This window comes from Spermophilus citellus (genome assembly GCF_964194105.1).
Source record: "Spermophilus citellus genome assembly, chromosome: 3".
NCBI classification, from domain to species: Eukaryota; Metazoa; Chordata; class Mammalia; order Rodentia; family Sciuridae; genus Spermophilus; species Spermophilus citellus.
The window spans coordinates 210977205-211001042 of record NC_138184.1 but is presented as its reverse complement, the minus strand read 5'-3'; the positions used below and the strand labels follow the sequence as shown (position 1 = coordinate 211001042).

Below are 23838 nucleotides of genomic sequence, written 5' to 3'. Positions count from 1 at the left end.
GCTCACCACATATTTAACCTTATGTGCCTGATTTCTTTTGGTTAGCATAATGTTTTTAAGATTTATCCATGTTGTAGCATGTATCAGTACTTCATTTCCTTTTTATGGCCTATTAGTATACTGTGAGAGCACCTTCCTGTATACATTCATTAGCTGACGGGCACTTGGTTGTCTCCACTTTGGGGATTCGTGAATAATACTGCTATCAATATTCCTGAACAAGTTCTTGTGTAGACATGTGGTTTCAATTCTCTTGAATATTTACCTTACCTGAGAGTGGAATCACGGGGTCTAAGGTTATTCCATTTTGCAGTTTTAGAAATGCCAAACTGTTTCCCAGGAGCTGTGCCATTTTATACTCCCGCCGGCTATGGATGAGGGTTCTAGTTTCTCCATCCTCACTGACACTTGTTATTGTGTATCATTTTGATGATAGAAGTTTTGAAATGGTGTGTTATTGTGTGTGTGTGTGTGTGTGTGTGTCTTAGAAAGGTTTTAAATTTTAAAAAAAATTAAATATACTTTTTTTAGTTGTAGATGGACACAATTCCTTTATATTATTTATTTATTTGTATGTGGTGCTGGGGATTGAACTCAGAGCCTCGCACTTGTAGGCCAGCGCTCTGCCACTGAGCCACAACCCCAGCCCTAGGGAGGTTTTAATTTTATTTAAGGTTTTTAAAGCTATGTCAGTGAGGTTTTGATGTGCCTGGTGAGAAATGCTATTGAGCAGCTTTTATGTGCTCATTGGCCATTCCTACATCTCTTCTTTTGGGAAATGCCTGTTTATGTCCTTTGCCCATTTTTAATTGGGGTGTCTTTTTATTGTTCAGGGGTAAGAATTCTTTATATATTGTACTATGTATACTCTAGAAGAGTTCTCTTGTCAGAAGACACTGTTCTGTGGGTTCTGTTTTCACCATTATCCTTTTCTTCTTCTTCTTTTGTCTGAGGGCTTGAACCCAGGGGCACTTAACTGAGTCATATCCTCAGCCCTTTTTATTTGTTACTTTGTGACAGGGCCTCAGTACGTTGATTAGGGCCTCAATAAGTTACTGAGGCTGGCCTCGAACTTGCCATCTCCTATCTCAGCTTCCTGAGCTGTTGGCATTACAGGCGTGCACCATCCTGCCCCTCTTTATTTTCATCATCTTGATGGTGTTCCAGCAACACTATGCTTTGTTGTTTTGTGATAGTCCACCACTGAGAGAAAACATCCTTATTGCGTTCATATATATTTTTGCTACTATTCAAGGTTAGCCAAGTATTTAAGGATTGCGCATATCCTATTAAGTTTTTGCATATGCTCTGAGGAAAGGCACATAGAATGTCTAGTTCATCAAGTAATGTGTTCAGAGAGAAGAGACAGTACTGTCTCATTTTCCATCTAATAGGTCCAACCACTTGAAATAGTGCTTGGTTTCTGTGTGTATTCCTAGATTCTCCTAAATGGTTCTGGTACTCTTTTGCTCATATTTTAGGCAGCAAGTTTCTAATGAAGAAGAGATACTATTTGCATATTTCTCAAGGCTCATGAGGAAGTATGTAAAACTTGTCCATTTTATTTACCATCATAGTTGTAAGAATCTTTACAAAACATATCACATATCAAACATAGTCTTCGAATTGCAAAGGCCAGATGTTTCAAATCAAGTCACCAGGTATTTTGGAAAGCTCCAGCTGTGTCCTCAGCAGTGTTCTGTGTCTCCCTCCAGATGTTCGCTCTTGAATTCGAATGACATGTATTCCAGAAAACATGATTTCCAAATTTTTAAAAAATATTTTTTTAGTTATACATAGGCATAATATCTTTATTTTCTTTCTTTATTTTTACGTGGTGATGAGACTCGAACCCAATGCCTCACATGTGCGAGGTAAGCACTCTGCCACTGAGCCACAACCCTAGCCCTGTTTCCAAATTTTCATAAATCACAAATGTCTTTTTTTATAAGTCATGAAAAAATAATGTAAATACAATGATCTCCTCACTGTAGTAAATGACTTTCTTAAATAAATTTAGTTATTGAAGTGTGAAGATTTTGGTGTCCTTTCTTCTTTGAAGTCCATTACAGCTTGGCCTCCATTAACACACAATTGTTAGACTTTAATGGTGGGACATCATTTTTAAAAATTTGTACCTAGTGGATCAGTCCCCAGTGGGCAGTAAGCAGCTCCTTGAGTTTATTATGCATTTTGGCAGGTGTGGAAATTTCTGGGTCACCAGGAGACTCTTGTTAAATTACTCTTGAAGTGTAGTGCTTGGGAAATTTCAAGGAGATACCGACCACGTGGCAGAACTTGTGCATTTAGATCCTTCTCATCTTGGTGTTCCTGAGGGTTTTCTTTCCTTTGTTTTTAGGAAGTCACTTATTTTATCTCCTGCTCTTTGTTGATTCTAGTTTCTGATGAAGAACTAAAAAGAAGGGTCGCTGAGGAGCTGGCATTGGAGCAAGCCAAGAAGGAATCTGAAAGCCAGAAGCGGTGAGTCTCATGTTATTGCAGAGAGATGCTGATGGACTGGCTGTATGTATCATACATTTTTAGAGAAAAATTATTGTAATAAGACACAACATTAGCTTATGACTGTACTTGAGAATGTGCTGCATGTATGAAATTGGCTACTTTTTGGTTTTGGATTGTGCTTATTAGTCCTATGTTACCTCTTTCCAAACTTAATTATAAATTATCATTGTATCTCTTAATAGTTCTTAGTTACATGAACAGTGAACCTTGTTTTCTCAATATATGAGAATAGTTTTTGAGGATTCCCCAGGAGTTTCTAAATCTATTAATGAATGTATTTAAAGATTGAAAATTAAATGCCTGCTATTCTGCTATTATGTATTCAAGTAAATAATATTGTAGCTAATGATGAATAGCATATGTCATACATAGTACCCCATTAACAAAGAACACCAATTAGTAATCGGCTCACTTAAAAAATTAAGATGTTGGGCTGGGGATGTGGCTCAAGCGGTAACGCGCTCGCCTGGCATGCGTGTGGCCTGGGTTCGATCCTCAGCACCACATACAAACAAAGATATTGTGTCCGCCAAAAACTAAAAAATAAATAAATATTAAAAATTCTCTCTCTCTCTCTCTCTCTCTCTCTCTTTAAAAAAAATTAAGATGTTATATAAATTTGTAATGTTGGAAATCAAAATTTTCTATAATTCCTTCCTGTGGTGATAAACTCTCACATTTTATTCATTTTATTACTCTAGATTTTTTTCTATTACATGCTTCTATCTTATAGTTGAATTATTAATGGTATTATGAATAGTAACTGAAAGAATTCTGTAGTAATAAAAACGGCATGGTATTGGCACCAAAATAGACTTGTAGACCAATGGTACAGAATAGAGGACACAGAGACAAACCTACATAAATATGGTTATGTCATACTAGAAAAGTTGACAAAAACATTCACTGGAGAAAAGATAGCCTATTCAATAAATGGTGCTGGCAAAACTGGAAATCCATATATAGCAAAATGAAATTAAATCTCTATCTCTCATCCTGCACAAAAATCAACTCAAAGTAGATCAAAGACTTTGGCACTAGAACACAGACCTTGTGCCTAAGAAAAAAAATAGGCCCAAATCTTCACCGCAAGCGATGGCCTAGGATCTGACTTCCTTAATAAGACTCCTAAAGTATAAGAAGTAAAACCAAGAATCAACAAATGGATGGATTCAAATTAAAAAGCTTCTTCTCAGCAAAGGAAACAATAAAGTGAGGAGAGAGCCTATAGATTGGGAGAAAATCTTTACCTCATGCACCTCCAATAAAGCATTAATCTCTAGGATATATAAAGAACTCAAAAAACTTCACACCAAAAAACCCAGTCAATAAATGGGCTAAGGAACTGAACAGACACTTCACAGAAGAAGAAATACAATTGATCAACAAATGTATGAAAAAGTGTTCAACATCTCTAGCAATTAGAGAAATGCAAATCAATACTACTGTAAGATTTCATCTCATTCCTGTCAGAATGGCAATCATCAAGAATACAGTCAACAATAAATATTGACAAGGATGTGGGGGAAAAGGTACATTTATACATTGCTGGTGGAATTGCAAATTGGTGCAGTCAGTATGGAAAGTAGTATGCAGATTCCTCAGAAAACTTGGAATGGAGCCACTATTTGACCCAGCTATCCCACTCCTTGGTTTATACCGAAAGGACTTAAAATCAGCATACTATAGTGACGAAGCCACATCAATATTTATAGCAGCTCAATTCACAATAGCTGGACCATGGAACCAACCTAGGTGTCCCTCAATAGATGAATGAATAAAGAAAATGTAATGTATATGCACTCAATGGAATATTAGCTTTAAAGAAGAGTGAAATTATGGCATTTGCAAGTAAATGGTTGGAATTGGAGAATCATGCTAAACGAAATAAGCTAATACCACAAAACCAAAGGGTGAATGTTTTCTCTAATATGCGGATGCTAATTCACAATAATGTGGGGGACCCTAGGGAAGAATAGAGTTAGCTTAGATTAGGTAGAAGGAAGGGGCTGGAGGGGATGTGGGGAGAGGAAAGATTGTAGAATGAAACAGACATTATTACTGTTTGTATACATGTGACTACATGATCAATATGATTCTGCAACATGTATACTCAGAAAAATGAGAAATTATATCCTATCTATGTATGATATATCAAAGTACATAAATGCATTCTACTGTCATGTAGAACTAATTAAAACAAATAAAAAATTAAAAAAATAAAAAAAGAATGCCCATTAAAGTATTTTTATAATAGTAGAAAATTTGAAGCAATGCAAATACCATCCTGTGGGGCTGGACGATGAGCTATGGTTCATGCTTACAGTGGAATACTAGTCAGTCAAGTAGATCCTTATGTGCTGATTCAAAAAGACAGGGAAGAGCTACAAACTGAAAAAAAGCAGCGTGCAAAACATAACAGATTATTTTTCTTTTTTCTTATTTGGCAAAAAGTACTACTTTTTAAAGACTTAAAGGATATACTTATTCATAAAAATGTGTGAGTACATTTTAATCCAAATAGAGTCAAGTACTTCCCATCTGTGCTATTTCTGACATTTGCATATAGCACGGAGCATTATGTGGTCTTGTGAATGTATTTCTTCTGTGAGCACCAAACACATGCCTGCCTCTGAGTTGATGCTGGGTATACATTTGTTTTGTTTTGAACTGTGCAACTATTTTGTTTGTGAGAATTAATGTAAAGAATCTTTGAATTGGATTGTCCTCACTAGCTAGAGGACCTTCAACATTTGATATAACCTCTTTGGGCCTGAAATCTTTCATCCCCATGTTGAGGGGTTTGAAAAACGTTCTCTAATATGTTTTCTCTCTTGACAAACGGCTAAGCATGCCCACAATTTGCACAAACATATGGAACAGAATGAGTTGTAGATTAAAACCACCATTTTGTCAGGAAGTAGAAAAGGCTTATGGCTTAGGGTTTAAAAAATCAAGATGTAATTAGCACTGCCAAAAGGGTCTGTATATATTTCAGTAGATTCCCATGTAGCACTTTGTAATTATTTAATTGGGTTAGTTTGATGGAGTATATAATTAGATAGTGAAGTTTAAATATTAAAAAAATATTTAAATCACTTTCATTAAGAAGCAAAGAAAATCAATAAGTTCTGGTAGCATTTCTTGACTTTGAATTTTTAGTATTTTTAATTGAATTTTATTTTAATAAGGATTTTTTTTGGGTTAGTCTTGGGGTTACACTGCTTAATTCTACAACACATAGGTTTGTCTTTTGTTGTTGTTGTTGTTGTTCTGTTGTTTTTTTTGTTTTGTCCCCCGCACTCCCCATATGCTGTAGGCTTTTTGTTACAATAACCCTCACTGTGATGCGTATGTGTTTTTCCCTCCCTCACTCTTCAACTCCTGTTCACTCTGCCTAGGTCCATGAAAGGGAAAGGGCAGATGAGATGAATAAAAGGCGCCAGTGAGAGCCAATTTCATATCTCACGTGGAAGGGGCTGGCAGCCTACCTGCAACCTGGACAAATGACTATTGATAAAGAATTTATTTTCTGTCACCTTTAAGGAGAACAGAGGGTGGTATAGCCTTTATATTATTTCTTCTTATTTTTTTAAAATGTTTTGTTTGAAGCTTCCTTCAAGAAAACTTCCAGCTGTCAAATCTTGACAAAAAGCATGTGTTCATCTATATGATAGTTCTTAGAAGAATCAATAGCTTTCTTTTTATTTTTTCCCTACCAAAGAAGAAACTTTAAAAAGAGCATTAAGAAAGTTTTCTGTTCAGTCTTTTAAATGCAACTTTTTGGAGTGACAGAACATTTATACATTATTGTGTCTGTTGCTTAAATTTCAATAAAGCCTTGTAAGCAGTTTTGGAAGATGGTTCTCGTGCTGTAGTGCTGTCACGTATATATGCCCACATTTTGTCTTTTCACCTCAAATGCACAGAGAACTGTCGACTGTGTTCTCCAGCATGTAAGATCTAAACCTAGGCACATACCCATGCCAGTCTCAGATAAACCTGTTTGAAAAGGACTTTTAATCATGGAACACTTTAATTTCATTTAAAACTAGAGATGAACACAAGGAATTGACATAACGCATCACACACGGTTTTAGTTTTACAACCTTGTTGCATGTACATCCCTACTCACTCTCCCAGGTGGTGAGTGTGAGAAGCAGTACAGTTTTAACAGGCTGGTGAGCTTTGTGGCAGGGAGAAATCCTGAAATGTCTTCTATCAGGATAGCTTAAATAAGGACCTTGTTCCAGTTAGATTTCTTTGATGGAAAGACTGCAACTTAACTCTGGTTAACTTATGAAGCAAGGGAATTTTTAGAGGCATATTGGACAGTTCTAAAGAATCAAAAGGAAGACCAGAGAACCATTAGCTAGGGAAGAGCTGGATACTACTAAAACTACACAGTGGGAAGTAATTCCTCCAAAGGAGACCAGGAGGAGGGCTCCATAACAAAGGGGAATGGATGGTGGGTGGCTGAATTTCATTGAACTGAAGATGCTATCGATTTTAAGATGTACCACTAAGAAAAAAATTGCTGCAAATTATAACGCAATAGTTTGTCTCCTAGAGTTTCCTTTTTGAAACAGCTCGTTAAGACTTATTTTGGATTTTTAAAAACATACGTCCATTTGTGTATTCATGAAAAGGAAAGAGCAAGCAAAATAAATTGGCGAAGGTGGTGATTCTCAATTGGGGGAGATTTTGGTCTCCAGGGGACATTTTGACAATATTTGGAGGCATTTTTGACTGTCATATTTGTCAAATGTTATTGGCATCTAGTGCATGGAAGCCAGGGATGCTGTTAACCATCCTATAATTCACAGGACAGGCTCCCTGATCCCTCCCTGTACAACAAAAAAGAATGATCTGGCTTAAAATGTCAGTTGTGGCAATAGCAGGAAACCCAAGCTTCACTTATTCTTCAGACCTTGTTCACATTGGGTTTTTTCCTCTGAATCACTTTTGGACTCAGGGTGTCGATGTTCTTATTTTTCCACACAATATCATATTCTGTGCCATTAAAACCTTGGCAACACCATATTGCTTAAATGAGATTGCTCCACTGTTGTTCCTGGGATTTTTCCAAGCTGCTGACACCAGTTCTGCAAATTTTGATGCTTACATGCAAGCTCTGACAACTGCGTCAGGGCTGCCGCCTGGCAGACAACAATCGTGAGTTGCTTTCAAGCGTGTGAAAACGTGCAAAAGATAGCAATCTAGAATTGGCGAAATATAATCTGTACCAGCGCCAGGCCACAGCCCTTCAGATTGGGAGGACTTCTTGAGAGCCTTTCTTGCCTCATCTTCCACCTGGTACAGAAGCCCTTTTAGCATCTCTGACAGGTAGCACCACGCACATTTAGGTTCTGTTCAGAATCACTTAAAGCAAAGATATTTTAATTATGGCCTAAAATTTGTCCCAACTCCTTTTAGCCACCACTCGCTTAAAGTCTAATATGGATGTGGCATCGTCAGACTTACCCCAGAGTTTTCTTACTAGAACCACAGTGACAACACAGCTATTTATGAGAACTAAGACCATATGTCTGTTGTGTTCTCCTTCATTGTATTGTAGGTTTATTCTTGATTATGGAAATCTTAAGCGATTTGCTTATGTAACAAAATCATGCCGACCAAATTGCCCATGTATATGGGTCCACCCACTAAAATTGTTAAGTCTAATTTTGGAATCATAGTTTTGCTTATTGTGTTAGTCAGCTTTTTATCACTGTGAGGAATACCTGAGGAAAATAAGGAAAGAAGGATTTATTTTGGCTCACAGTTTCAGAGGCTTCATTCTTGGCCCCCTGGCTCCATTGCTTTTAGACCTGTATTGAGGCAGAAAAATCATGGCAGAGGGTGTGGCAGAGGAGAGCTGTTTATGTCATGGCAGCCAGGAAGGGGGGGTAGAGGACAAAATATAGTCCCCAAAGGCATGTCTGCAAGCACCCACATTCTTCAACCAGGTCCCACCTTCCAAAGACCTGACCACCTCCCATTCATCTGTCAATGGATATATCCACTGATGTGGTCAGAACTCTCGTGATTCGATCACTTTCCCAAGCTCCAGCTCTGAATATTGGTGCATTGGGTTGAGCTATCAACACATATATCTTGGGGGAACACTTCATATCCAAACCATAATACTTATTGGAATATCTAATGGACAGAATAATTGTTCTGCATACTGAGAATTCAAATGCCCATGCCAGCCATTTGATTTGCCATGATAGTCTATATTGTGTGTTTGCATTATAGCTGACCATAGTGTTGGACCTTCAGCAGGTCAAAATAGCAAGGGCATACTATGCTACACTTTGAGTGTAGACTTTCAATATGTGACGTACTCTTCCCCCTTGTCTTGCGTCCAAAAGTCAGTCTCTGACAGCAAGAAAAATGTGCCTCCTCATGACCTTTGACCTTTGAATTTCACCTGTTTAACTATAAAGGCATATGAAAATATTTCAGTTTTAGTGACCTTTCTTCAAGAAATGAGAAGAAAGGAAATAGCTGCTTGATGTTGTAACTGGCTGTCCATCAGCCAGGATTACTTGCTTGCTATTTTTAAATGGATATCAGTTGAGATTTTCCTTCACTTTTAATTATTTGGAAAATTACATTAGATTTGTGAGTCTTAAAATAATTGAGCTTATTAAGTGGTTTAATAAATTAGTCATAAATTTTATCAGCTATCTGGTTCAGAGTATAGCACGGCCCGGCCCATTTAGTTTTCCATTGATAGCAGTATGGACGTCATCAAATAAGGACTTAAAATGTATTCATACTTTTTAGTTTCTCATAATAATGCTGCAATTCTTAGGGAATGTACCTTTAGCTTAAATCCATTCTGCTTAATAATTTATCTTGATTTCAATATTAGATATTTTCAGCCTTTGGAGGATAAGGCTAAGATGGGGATGAGGACAGAGTTTGCCAGTGACAAGGAGGGCTTTGTGAGTCAATGTCATGTTTAAAATATTTAAGGTGAGAAAGCACATTTTTTTGCATGGTGCTTTTACAGAGAGGTCAAAATAGCAAGGACATACTACTATGCTACACTTTGAGTATAGACTTTCAAAATATGGTGTACTCTTCCCCTTTGTCTTGCCTCCAAAGTCAGTCTCTGACAGCAAGAAAAATGTGCCTCCTCATGACCTTTGAAAAATAGCTATTCTACTGAATGAATCACTAGGACTGGAAAATCTTGACCACAGACTTTTAATCTAGTAAGTGCGATGCTATGGTTTGGATGTGGTTTGTTCCCAAAGGATTCATGTGTTAGAGACTTGGTTTCCATGTGGTAATGTGGAAGGTAATGGAATCTTCCAAAGCTGGAATCTCGTGCGAAGTCACTGGGGGCACTGCTCTTACAATAGCTCTTGTGGGACCCCTGAGTTCTTGCTAGAGCAAGTTGTCACAAGAGTGAGACAGATGCCTGCGTCACTGTCTGCCTTCCTGTCTGGCGATGTGATGTCTCTCTCTCTCTCTCTCACATACTCTTGCTGTGATGCCATCTGCTGAAAATCTTTACCAGAGCTGAGTTAATGCTGGTGCTATGCTGTTGAATGAACTATGAGCTAAATAAACCTTTTTCTTTATAAAGTTAGCCTACCTTAGGTGTTTTGTTTTAGTAATGAAAAATAGACTAATGCACACAATTTTACATTGTAGAAGTGTATGTCTATGTTCTACATTATATTAAAATAAGAGCAGAAAAAAAATTAAATCATGCCTTTAAAATTAGGCACTAACGGGCTGGGGATGTGGCTCAAGCGGTAGCGCGCTCGCCTGGCATGCGTGCGGCCCGGGTTCAATCCTCAGCACCACATACAAACAAAGATGTTGTGTCCGCAGAGAACTAAAAAATAAATATTAAAAATTCTCTCTCTCTCTCTCTCTCCTCTCTCACTCTCTCTTAAAAAAAAAAAATTAGGCACTAACCAAAGATTATAGATACCTGTCTTATGAATCTTATCTTTGTCTTAATTTGGTGTTGAACACTGTTTTCCTGTCATAGACACAAATCATACAGTTGTTATAAAAATTACATAACTTTAACCTACATGTACTTTCTGGATATATAATAATTTAAGGAAAATACAACTTGAAGGGAACAAGTATCTTTGATAACTAATAAATATCAAGGCTCATTGTAAAAACATGGTTTTGAAATGACCTTAAGAAATCAATCTCTACTGATTATGGATCATATGGCAACAGATTAAGTGCAGAAACTGATAATAAGAATCCAATAGACTTCCATTAGGAGATAGATATGAAAGATATTTTTAATTTTTAAAAAATTTCATCTCATGACTTCTTTTGGAAATACATTTTTCATGTGAATGTGTAATGTAGTTTTACATGATGTAATGGATATTTTATTATAGGCTTTAAAGGAATTAAGATAATAAAAAAAGCAGTCACTACCGATACGAACACATAAATAAATTTTACTTCTAATTTAAAGATACTTGCAAGGAAGTGAATAACAAAAATTTGAGTTGTAACTCTTCATTGATGCAACCCAATGTCCGAGTGTGGCCTGCACCACCCTGCTGTGATGAGGACGTTTGTCCTTCCAGTGTCTGGCTTCATTGTAGGCAGTGGGCAACATTTCTTGGTATTAACTCCAAAAATTCTTCTGTAGTTTACCCTTAAGAAATCCCTCTGGTGTATGATAGCCCACTGTTTTATTTATTTCTATTTCTTTTTAACTCCATTTGTTTCTCTGTTTTTCTTTGCCATGCTTTCCACATTGCTGTTGTGTGGTACCCATGCTTTTTAAAATTTCATTCTACTTTCAAGTAGTTAAAGACTTAGTCATTCTGAATGTAATAGGAAGATGACATCCCAGCCACTCAGTGTTTTTCACTGGAAGATGATTGGAAGTGCTGTTTATGTACGAGGTTTTGGAATCCTGTGCCATCTGCTACTTTCATCTTTTTTCTTCAAGTGGCATTTCTCTATTTTTAATAGAGACAACTGCTTTTCTATAACCAACAATTATAGAAGGTTGGATTATCTAAGTCTGTGTTTTATTCATATCTTTTTAGTTCTTTTTCCAAATCCAATTTCTTTCCTATTGATGCTCTGCTGTTGTAGAATCCTGCTCTGAATCCTATTTGAGAAGTTATTTTTACATGGCAAGAATTTCCAACTTGGAAAACCAAAGTCAATCAAGCATGCCATAGAAATCTGTAACTTTTTTACTAGGTATAATAACAGCAGTGATGTTCAACCACTTCTTGTTCAAATGTTTCTTTTGACAGTAATTATAGTGTTTTCTTTCATGAAGCATAGTGTTTGAAGCAATTTGTGCCCAAGTTGGTTTTTGCATTTGGAAGTCTTTAGGAATTGATTTCTCAGTGTTCTATTGTTGTAGTAGTTCTTGTTGAAGTTTCTTCATTACCTGGAACAATTTAAGTTTTCTTTTTTTCTTTTTTTTTTTTCGGTTAAGAGAGGGAGTTGTAATGGATTCCATAAATTGTTTATTACTCCTTACATATTCCATTAATGCGTATTGTTGGTGACCGAGGTAGACAGAACCAGATCAGATCTGGATTGCCCCATGGTCTCATTTTGTCTGAGGTCATAGAGTCCTGTTGTCTCTTGTCATTATGTAAACATTTATTCAAAGGAAATCCAACATGGAACCCCAAATAACATTGCTCTAAGAACCTGCTGATTATAGCCAAGACTGCGGACTTAGAGTTCTGTCAGCACTTTTGCCCTAGTTTTCTTTGAGGATCTATGTTTAAAGTTTAAGTTTTTTGCTGGTCTTGGAGGTGTTTGAAGCTTCCTTCAAGAAACCTTGAAACAGGATCATTTGGTCTCAGATTTGGGCATTTCATGGAAGAGGACTGGTACTCTAATCCAAATTGCATTTGTTGGGTAGACTTAATTCTGTTTCATTTTAGAAGTTGAGGGGGCAGTGGCCTGATGTTCATTTCCTAAAGTCTGAAAATCTATTTATGGGCAGTAGTCCATATAGGCTGGACCGGGCCTGGCTGATCTCAGTCCTGGGCCTTCTGGTGGCCATCTGCTGGTCCTGCTGGTAATGCTGTGATAGGAAGAGTATAAAACATGTGAGGCCCTTTTGTGGGGTTCACTCTGAAAATGCTGGAGAAATATAGTATTCCCCTTTCTTCTCTGTTAACTTTAATAGCTTTGCCACTTGGGCTTTGAGTTGAAAAGTAGAGGCAACATAGTTGGAAATCAAATGTTAATTTTATCTCAGAGTTATAATTTCTAAACACTGGAATATTTCCTGTTTAAGTATTAACCCTCTTTCTCCTTCTTTTCCTGGTTGGAGAAGACTGTTAAAAGAAGAGTAACTTATTTCTGTTAAACATTTTAGTGAGTGAACCCATATTCTCTTGCATCTCATTCTTATCTAGAAGCAGATATATTTTGTTTTTGTTAAAAATTTCCTCACAGTTTATAGATGGCATACACATTGAATATACACAGTGGAGTCATATATTACCATATATCTGCTATGAAAACCATTTTAGAGTAGAGAACATATGCCCAATGAATATAAGAAAAATAACAAAAATAGATATTGTTTTCCTCTAATTTCATGTGCTGACAGTGTTTTAAGCATTTTTTATGTTTAAACCCATCCTCCTACCACCCTTATGGGTAGGTATTTCCATTATCTCCGCTTTATAAAGGAGGACACAGGGCAAGTCATTTTCCCAGGGCCATATCTAGTAAGTTGTTGTTCAGAGATGTGAACCCATGTCTTGTACAGTTTTTGCACTTAAACATCCTGTGGTCCTAACTTCTGTGTACAGGGAATGTCTTCTTTAAAGTTTTCCATTTACTATATGGAAAAGAGTAATAAGCATTTATTTGGATCTTTTTCTTCTAAACCAGTAGTAAATAAAAGGTCTCTTAAAAATGGTCTCTGTTGTGTGCTATTGGGTATTAGACGTGGGCAGCTACTCTCTGTGACATTCTTAAAACCTCCTTTATCCTAGGACCAAACTCTTTGAGAATCTGTGTTTAAAGTTTAAGTTTTAAAGTATAAAGTATAACTTCCTTTTCAAACCTTGTTTATGTGTACAGCTTTAGTGAATGTGGCAATTGAATTTCTTGTTAGTTCAGTTCTTGTTAGCTTGAGGTTGGGACAATTTCTTAATAGTGTAGTAGAGAATACGTGGAAGCAGATGGTTCCCTGCACTGGGAACTTTAGAGATGAGTATCTTTTTCTGGTCAGTGAGGTACACTTGTGTCCACTGGCAATCTGCTGAGTTCAATGGCGCAACATAGGTACTTTCCACAGTGGAGGAGTTTGTCGACCTCCCTCCAGGAGTCAGGAAGCAGTAAAGAGTGCAACATTTACTTTGATAAATGGTTGTGGAGTGGAAATAATTTTGCACTTCTCCATTTATAGTCTTTCTTAGACTTCTTTTTTCTCTCTCTTTTTTTTTTTTAACCAGAAGACTGACTTACTCCATTGTTTTGTATTGGTTGTATTGCTTGATGTATTGGGTTTTTGGCTTATAGTGTTTGTTATAACTAATTTATTTGCCTTTTGTATGATAGTCAAGTCATCACCTTTAGTCTCCATGCTTATATGTTTTTATGATCTATTAAAAAATTACCTGGGGCTGGGGTGGTGGCTCAGAGGCAGAGCGCTTGCCTAGCATGTGTGAGGCACTGGTTCGATCCTCAGCACCACATAAATAAATTAATAAACAAAGATACTGTGTGTCCCTCTACAACTAAAATTTTGTATATAAAAAAAGTTAGTTGCTGGGACAATTTGCCTCTGAAACTAGAATATTGAGTTCCTCCAGTGAAATATGTTCATGAGCATTGGAACAATTTATAAGTTGTATACTACTCACAGTTGCTTCCTTACATATAAACTAGCTAGCTCCTCCGGGCTTCAATCATTTCATTTGGAAGGTTTTCAATTTGCCCCATTCAGATGTTTTTAGTGTCAAGTATGAATTATAAAAATGGTAGTTAGCCACATAAACGTTTCAACTAATGAGTTAAATTCAGGTTTCATCATGGCTTCTCAGAGGATCTCGTAGAATTATTCTCTTTTCTGAGTGCTGATTATGTTAAAACAAAAATATTTCAAAAACCCATAAATCACAGTGTGTTCTGCTTCATGGTGGGATTGATGGATCAAACCAAATCATATCAAAACAGTACAAAAAAAATGGTCACTGACACCACTGATTTAATGTGAGAAATGTCTATTTATTAAAAAACTATTATCCAACAGAGTTTCAGCAACTCTTAATTCCAGGAAACCAGGTATGTTTGACTAAAAAAGGTCAATCCTCAAACTCCTAAAAACATGGATAACAGTGGTTTGAGGAAGACAGACCAAAGAAATATGTACCTCTTTACCCACCCACTCTCCTTTGTTCTTTTCTCCATAAAATCACTCATACATTCGTGTCCTAGGGGAAATGTATTCTTAGCATGTTATATATAGTTTTGAAAGCAAAGCAGGATGGAATAATGTTGTATAACCCGCTTTCTTCCCCTCAGTATATTCAGATCTCAAGTAGACTTTAGATTGGATAATCAACACCATTTAAGAAGGCTTTTCCTAGGAAAAGTAATGCTATTAATGGAAATATGTGATAATGCGTGATCGTATGTATTAGTCACAGCTCCCAGGTTTTGAGCACTTCCTTTGTCCAAGCACTTAGCACATATTGATCATTTCATTCCTGCTGCACTCCTATAAGGCAGGTTCTGACCTGCTGGTCTCCTCACTTTGTGGATGAAGCAGCTGAAACACAGAGAAGTTCCCTTGCTTCCAGTCACCCTGCCAGGAAGGGCAGGCGCTGGGATAAACCCAGGCTGCCTGGCCCTAAGGCCATGTTAGACTGTGTCTCAGAAGCTAAGCCGATTCTGTTCTAACAGCGACGTTTCTTATTATATGTCTGAATGCTCCATCTGAGTCTCCTTTGAAGCAGTTTAGTGAAGGTTTACATTTTGGAGGTTTTTAGTACAGTCAGCTAGGCCTTGATTATGGAGCTCAATAAATAAGAAATTTAGTTTAAAAAGAAATTCACAAATGAAAGGACTTCTTTGGTGTTTTTGTTTTTTTTAATCCACATGACTATATATTGAAATAAAACTGTCAAAATACTGTCAAACAGTGGGTGAAGATTAATATTTCTGTAGATTTTGCTGTAATTTGTTGGAAATTGTGCATTTCTTTATGAATATATCTGTCAACTGTGCAATTCAGTTTTTATAGAATTAAAGAAAAGAAGTCCAAACTATTTTCCAAGTGAGTTTCTGTTAACTTTCCTCAAACTATTGAAAATGTAAATATGTTAGTTTAACAAAAAGGTGAAGGTAGCATCAGAAATTTGGTTACTGATTACTTTTTTTAAAAAAAATATTTTTTAGTTGTTGATGGACCGTTATTTTATTTATTTGTATGTGGTGCTGAGGATCAAACCCAGTGCCTCACACATGCTAGGCTAGTGCTCTTCCACTGAGTTACATCTACCTTTGTGTCTCTATTTCCCCCGTTCCTTCCAATTAATTGGGCTTCAATGTCTATATTTAAAATACAAGTCCCTTTCCATTCCTACTTTAGTCTTAGCCTGTGGTTCTCAGCTGTGGGAGATTTTGCTCCTTTCACCCATGGGACATTTAGCTATGTCTAGAACATCCTGGATACCACCGGCATCTATCAGATCAGAGGCAGGCAGTGCTGCTAAATGTGCCCCAGGGCACAGGACAGCCTCTTTCAACAAAGAATCTTTCCATCCAAAATGTCGCTAGTGATGAGGTTGAGAAACCCTGATCTAAGCCATTGTCCTTCTCACTTGTACTATTACAGGGTCACCTGCAGGGAGCCACTCTTGTCTTAGATTCCATTTTCCACAAAGCGGTGTTAGCAGGCTTTAGAAATGTATTTTGACTCTTGCTGGTTTCCTTGCTTAAAACCTCCAACCGCTTTTTAATTATACTTAACATAATGTACAAGCCCTTTCTCTTGACTTTTGTCCTCTGTCTGCTTTCCTGCATTCACACACTTAGACCCCCCTCACCCTGTCATTGAGCACTTGGACCACACTGGCCACTAAACCTGCTGGTTCTAATAGCTCTTTATCTAGTCTACTCTCTCCCCCTGTTTTGCATGGTTGGCTCCCTCTTGCTCTTCACAGTTCCTCTCAACCCCACAGAGAGGCTTGACCTGGTCACTCTGTGGAAAATAACTATACAATTCTCCATTTTTCTCTCTTGTCACTCGAGCTGTCCTTTTTCTGCTTTTGTGTCTCTGCAACACTTTATCTGTTTCTTGTTTCTCTCCGACACTGGGTGTGTGAGCGCAAAACTCCATCAATTGAGAAGTGCCAAAAAAGAATGGACTACTAAATTCTAATAGTATTTTAGTGCTGCAGCTAAATGGATTAAAATGAGATATAATTTGTACAAAATGAAAAAGAGGCAAAGAGTTATCTTATGACAACAACAGTTACCATTAGTTATCACCTCCTGTGTCCCAGGTGCTGTGCTGGCACAGGTTTGTGCTTTAGCTGGGACCATCCCGGAGCCCTCTGCTGAGGCCCGCCTTAGTGGGGGTTAGAGAGTCCAGAAGAGACCTCCCTCTCCTTCCCTCCCAGGATCCAAGGATGGGTAATACCCTTCCCAATGGCCTGGGGAGCAAATGGATATGGTAGCTATGCTTTCTGTGGGATACTTTATAATAAGAAGGCAGCTCACACAGGTTACATACCTAACCCTAGGCAAATGTGGTTGTGTCTTCCCTTCTAGTAGGCTTCATTGTTTTTCAGGTTTTCTTGTGGGAGCTACATGGACACAGTAGGTGATCACTAAATGGTAATTGTTGTTGTCATAAGATTTTTTTGTTTGTTTGTTTCAGGTGATTTAGGCAAAAATGTTTTACTTCTCCCTTCCTGTCCTGAGATAATTGCTTAGTTTGCTTCATTTTTAGTGAGCACTGTCTAAAAGTAAAAACTGACAGTATGAGAATATATATACTCTAAGCTTTGGACAATTTTTATTTTTGGCTGAAAACATATTCAAGATTTGTAACTCCATGCAAAACATATACTGTATTTCATATATTTTGTTCAGTTGGAAAACTGAACCCAAACCTGTTTCATATAAGTTTTTGAGCCTTGGCAATTGGGACAGTCAGAAAGTGCCCTGTGTCTGTAGGCATAGACCTCTGACCCATCCCCATGGACCTGGTTGAAGATCTTCCTCTAGTCCCTTGAACACACGGGGCTTTAAGGTCAGTTGGAGGATGGAGTAACATGGATTCAGATCTAGAATCCCTGCATTCTTTACCTGGTTGGGTGAGAGTTTTTGTTGAAGCCTGAGATCATCTCTTCCCTTCTTCTGATCTCCTGGGCCTCCTTGGCCCCTGGAAATGAGTGCCCGGCCACCAGCTGAGGCACTAACTAGGGAAGGTAGAAGCCCATAATGACCCTTGATGACAAAGTGTTCTGAGTTTCATCCTGTGCCTAGGCATTTTGTGTGTTGAAAGTTGTCTTGTGCTTCATGCCCTCGTGTATTTGTCCTCCCACTCACTACCTTTAAGTGTTTTTTTTTTGTTTTTTGTTTTTTGTTTTGCTGATTTTTTTTCTTTTCCAGCAGCTTGTCATAGCAATGACACATGCTCAGCAAACTCAGCCTTAGACAGCTTTTTGCAGACAAGAACAACAAATTCGCCAGTCAGGGAACAAAGTGAGAGAAAAATGAAGAACAATATTAGAAAAGAACCCTTTGGGAAGCTGCACAAAAAATGTTATATTAAAATCAATACCAGGGCTTGACCTTTTGTGGTACTGTATATTTTAAAGCCTCCTATTGATTCTCTTTTAATAACATGTTTATTCTAGTTTACTGACATAAGCCTAGGGAGAATATAAAAGGAAAAGATCAAATTCTTTATTATGGTGGTCATTTAAATTTGTCTCAGGTATTTTTTATGGCTCACTGGTGTTATCTGTATTATTTAACATATTGTTATGCAGTATAAGACTAAGAGGTTATGAAATGAATTTTTTTCTTTTGTTGAAATTACTCTTTTTTTGTGACATATAAGTATACCTGCTCCCCTACCTCATTAGAATCTTTTTTCTTTCTTTCTTTTTTTCTTGGCAAGTGGTTAGAAGACAGAAAAATCTGATTTTGATTGATAGTTCTTTTTTTTTTTTTTTCCAGTTCAGAAAACCACCCGTAGTCTAATCTGTCGAGTCTGGGTACATTTGGTGATAGTTCTGTGCACAAAGACAGATGCCATTTACTATATAACTAATGGCAAAAAAATGTCAAAGGATAGAAAGTCTCCTTAGCTGACCCCTTTGATTGCTGAGTCTTGTCATTTCAAAGACAAATATTCATTGCTTTTCCCCAGTGTGGTCGTTCTCATGCTGCTCAGGATGGCATCCTCCTAAGGATATTGTCCAGTCTTGAATCAGTTACACTGTGTGTTCATCTCCTGATGGAAAAAACAATTAATTTTCCCCTTCATTCAGATGATTTTCTTCAACATACAGATATTAAGAGATACCCAGAACAGCAGGAAGGACTTGAGAGAGATACCTGGAAAGGTTATCTGGTAAATGGCAAATTAAATGAGATTCAACCTGTGGAACATCAAGTTAATAGGCTTGGGGAGAAATAGGATGCTTGGGTCTAATTCATGGTTTTAATATAATCGTCCCGTTGTTTATGGGACAGCTGATATAACATGTCCAGAAGCCAGACAGCAATTCCAGGAAGGCTGTAATGGATTAGAGGACATTTTGAAAGGGCAAGTAAATTAATCAAGAAACTAGAAGAATCAAAAGATTGCCATACATGTATTACAGTGTGGGCTCTGGAGCAGGAGCAGCAGACGCACAGCAGGGGGTCCCTAGGGAGGTGGAGAGCACCTACTTTTCCTCTACCCTCAAGCCTCTGAGTGCTGAGGAACCTGGTGCCTGGTGCACTGATACCGCTGTCTATCTGCCCACTGCTGGGATGGGTCAGGCATTGGTCCCTGAGCTGCAGCCCTGATGGCTGGGGTCATAGAAGGTCAGTGTCACAAAAGCTAGCTTGGAAGCAAAGGTAAAACTCAAAACCAAGATGAGAAACTGTCCAGCCTTCAGAACGATTAACTAATCTGCGGTGGAAACTGAGTCATGGGATATGTCCAAAAGGAATGAAGAGAAGACAATGACTAAATGTTAAGTGGGCCTCTTCTAGAGTCTGCTTCTGCCTGCTCCTCTTACTCGTCCTGTAGTCTATTCATGACTGTAACCTCATCTGCTTTCTCTGTGTTCTGTTATTCTCCTACATTCAAATATCTTCCTAGAGCCTAAGAATATCTATAGGTTGAAGTGAAGAATCATGTGGCACGTAGTACTAAGAAGTGTTTTTTTCCTAATTACAAAAATAACATATACTGATTAGAAAATTATAGAAATGCAGTTAAACAAAATGAAGAAAATTGCCCATCCTACTATTCACCCCAAACCACTGTCAATATTTTGGTATGCAGGTATACACCCACAGGGGGAAAATTAACATAAGTGATTATCATATTGTTATTATTTTTATTAGCCGCTTTGTTTTTGCTCCTAAGATGTATCATGAACATATTTATTAGTGTATAAATTTATGGTAGTTCATTATTAGACATTTAGGCTTCAAATAAAAGGTTGAGAATATTTTACTATTATGAACTCATTGCATTGAATATCCTTGCATAACCAGTATTTCCTTAAGGTAGATTCCTATAAGGAAAATTACCAGGTTAAATTTCATATAAAATATCATTATTTCCAAATTACTGTCAAGAAATTGTACTAGTTAACTAACTAGCAATGCCAATTTCTGTTTTTTTTTTTCCTTCAACTTCTACAAATTTGAGGAACATAGTAAAACTAATATTGTATTGTTTTATACTCATCTGACCTTGCCTTATCATATCTATTTATTTGGCTAGTATTTTCATGGGTGTTTCCTGATGGGATAGAATATTTTGATGCTCTTGTTCAGGCACTTGGGAATACTGACAAATTATTTTGGTTTGGGGCTGGGGATGTGGCTCAAGTGGTAGCGCGCTCGCCTGGCATGCGTGCGGCCCAGGTTCGATCCTCAGCACCACATACCAACAAAGATGTTGTGTCTGCCGAGAACTTGAAATAAATATTGAAAATTCTCTCTCTCTCTCTCTCTCTCTCTCTCTCTCTCTCTTTAAAAAAAAAATTATTTTGGTTTGTTGTTAAGTCAATATAGTTAAAAGTATGAAAATCTAACTTTAATAATATTTTCTTGTTAGTTGTCTGTAGGTATAAATCCTGTCACTTAGACCTATATATATCCAATGAAAGACAATAGATATATAATAGGTACAATTCAGTATATAGCTGGTGATACTCCAGTCACACTGGATTGAACTTCAGTGTTTCTGAAATTTCCCCTAAGTGTGATTTAGTTAACTGCTGTCTACAAATGTGTGATTGTGTCATAAGATCAAGTGACAGAAGAAATGAACCAGCTCGAGATATTTCCAGCTTTTGAAGTAAAACAATATCTTGTACATAGTAGGTATTCAAAATCATCTATGGTTGAATTCGACCATTTCTTTCATCTTTTGAAGGATACTATGGTGTTTGTCTTTTGCTTGGTACCAAAACAAAACAAAACAAAAGAAAAAAGAAAAAGAGCATATAAACTAGAAAATTGAAATGAAAAATCTATGCGAAGTGAAATGAATGAATAAACTTTAGTCTTAAAAATATTATAAGCGGAGGGGGAAGATGGCGGTGAAGGGAATGCATCACTCCCGTGTACCACGTCACTGTTCGGAAGAATGATGAGTTAGAACAGCTAAAAACTACCTTGTTAGGAATTTCTAGCAAAACTGGGGTGCTCCAAAACCTAGTGGAAGGATTTTCATCGCACGAGGATCAGCTACAGGGGCTCAAACGCGAGCGATTTGTCCGCACGGAGGGTCACGCCGCTTATTCAGCAAATCGCCCCGTGGCTAGAATCTGCGGCACGCGCTGGGAAGCAAGAGATAGCAACGCAAAGATGCAGCGCTGCGGATTCTGTGGGCTCCTGCCAGCTGTGCAATCACGGTACACAGTGCTGAATTCTGGCTTTGGGACGGGGGAAGGAAGCGGTCCAGTTCGGTTCTCCACCGGTCAGACCACAGAGGAAGCCAGCGGCTACCATCTTGGAGAGTTGACGTCATCATCCCTGTTTTCGACTGATCGCAGCTCATTCAACCATAGAACAGGTAATTTCAGGCTGCCATTCGCCTGCGTCTCGCAGACAAATTACTCAGGCGCAGTGCTAAAGAACCCGCGGAAACTGCTTCTTGGGGCCTGCTCCTATCAGAACATACATGGAGCCCAGGGCGGCCGAATTCTGACTCCCGGAACTGCTCTGGCCCAGGGCTAAGGAGCCCGCGGAGGCTGCTTCTTGGAGCCTGCTCCTATCAGAGCATGCACGGAGCCCAGAGCGGCCGGGTTCTGGCTCCCGGAACTGCTCTGGCCCAGGGCTGAAGAACCCGCGGAAACTGTTTCTTGGGGCCTGCTACTATCAGAACATACACGGAGCCCGGGGTGGCCGAATTCTGGCTCCCGGAACTGCTCTGGCCCAGGGCTAAGGAGCCCGCGGAGGCTGCTTCTTGGAGCCTGCTCCTATCAGAGCATGCACGGAGTCCAGAGCGGCCGAGTTCTGGCTCCCGGAGCTGCTCTGACCCAGGGCTGAGGAACCTGCGGAGACTGCTTCTCGGTCCGGATCCTGCTGAGTGCTGTGGGGGCCAGAGGGGCAGAGCAGAGCTGCAGCCCGGTATCACTTCACCCCAACAGTGGTGGGGGCTGAGCAGAGCTGCCGCCCGAGCCCACAAGGTAGGCAGACCACCGGCTGATCGGCGGAACGGGCCCAGCGGCCTGCCAGCGTGGTAAACACGTCACACCAATGGGAGTAGGGGCAGAGCAGGGCCGCCACCCGCGCCCGGAACAGGCTGAGCAGAGCTGCCGCCTGAGCCCGCAAGGTAGGCAGACCTGCGACCGACCAGCGGGACAGGCCCAACGGCCTGCCGGCATGGTAGACACGTCACACCAATTGGAGTAGGGGCAGAGAATAGCTGCCGCCCATGCCCAGAAAAGGCCTAGCGACCCACTGGCGTGGTATCACTTCATCCCAACTGCAGTAGGGGCCGAGCAGAGCCGCCGCCCGAGCCCGCAAGATAGGCAGACCTGCGACCGACCGGCGGAACAGGCCCAGTGGCCTGCCGGTGTGGTAGACACGTCCTACTAATTGGAGTAGGGGCAGAGCAGAGCCGCCATCCGTGCCCGGAACAGGCCTAGCGACCCGCCAGTGTGGTATCACTTCATCCAACTGCAGTAGGGGCCGAGCAGAGCCGCCGCCCGAGCCCGCAAGGTAGGCAGACCTGCGACCGACCGGCGGGACAGGCCCAGCGGCCTGCCGGTGTGGTAGACACGTCACTCCAATTGGAGTAGGGGCAGAGCAGAGCCGCCGCCTGCATCCGGAATAGACCCAACGACCCGCGGGCGTGGTAGTCACGTCACCCCAATTGGAGAAGGAGCAGAGCAGAGCCGCCACCCACGCCCGCAAGGTAGGAAGACCTGTGACCGACTGGCACAACAGGCCCAGCGGTCCGCAGGCGTGGTAGACATGTCACACCAATTGGAGGAGGGGCAGAGTAGAGCCGCCGCCTGCGCCCGGGACAGGCACAGAGGCCCGCCGGCGTGGTAGTCACGTCACTCCAATTGGAGTAGGGGCAGAGCAGAGCTGCTGCCCGCACCCTGAACAGGCCCAGTGGCCCGCCGGCGTGGTAGACACGTCACCCCAATTGGTGTAAGGGCAGAGCAGAGCCGCCGCCCGCGCCTGCAAGGTAGGCAGACCTGCGACCGACCTGCAGAACAGCCCCAGGGGTCCGCGGGCGTGGTAGACACGTCACACCAACTGGAGGAGGAGCACAGCCGCTGCCCACCCTGCAAGGGAAACTTTTCAACTATACAAGAGTAATATAAATATATAGGGGGAAAATTTCAAAAACACAACGATTTCACCAAGCAGAAAGAAACGCGAGCAGTATGAAACAACAAAGAAAGAAAGGACCACAAGCAATGCAGGTCAACTCAACTTTAGAAGAGGTAATAGCTGCAGCAGATGGAATGTCAGATAAAGAATTCAGGATATACACGCTTCAGATGATCTGGAGCCTCAAGGAAGACATTAGACAGCAAAATCAGTCAATGAAAGATCACTTCGACAATGAATTACATAAACAAATCCAAGAAGCAAAAGATCAACTAT

At 39.6% G+C, this 23838-nt stretch overlaps 1 protein-coding gene across 1 annotated transcript in view; it reads left to right on the top strand.

Annotated features, from left to right (window-relative positions):
* Positions 1 to 23838, top strand: part of CHCHD3 (coiled-coil-helix-coiled-coil-helix domain containing 3) — a 278902-nt gene that overhangs the window by 58421 nt on the left and 196643 nt on the right. Inside the window, exon 3 of the mRNA XM_081285904.1 lies at positions 2400 to 2481. Within this exon, the coding sequence (XP_081142030.1) occupies positions 2400 to 2481 (82 nt within the window). The remainder of the gene's footprint in view (positions 1 to 2399; positions 2482 to 23838) is intronic.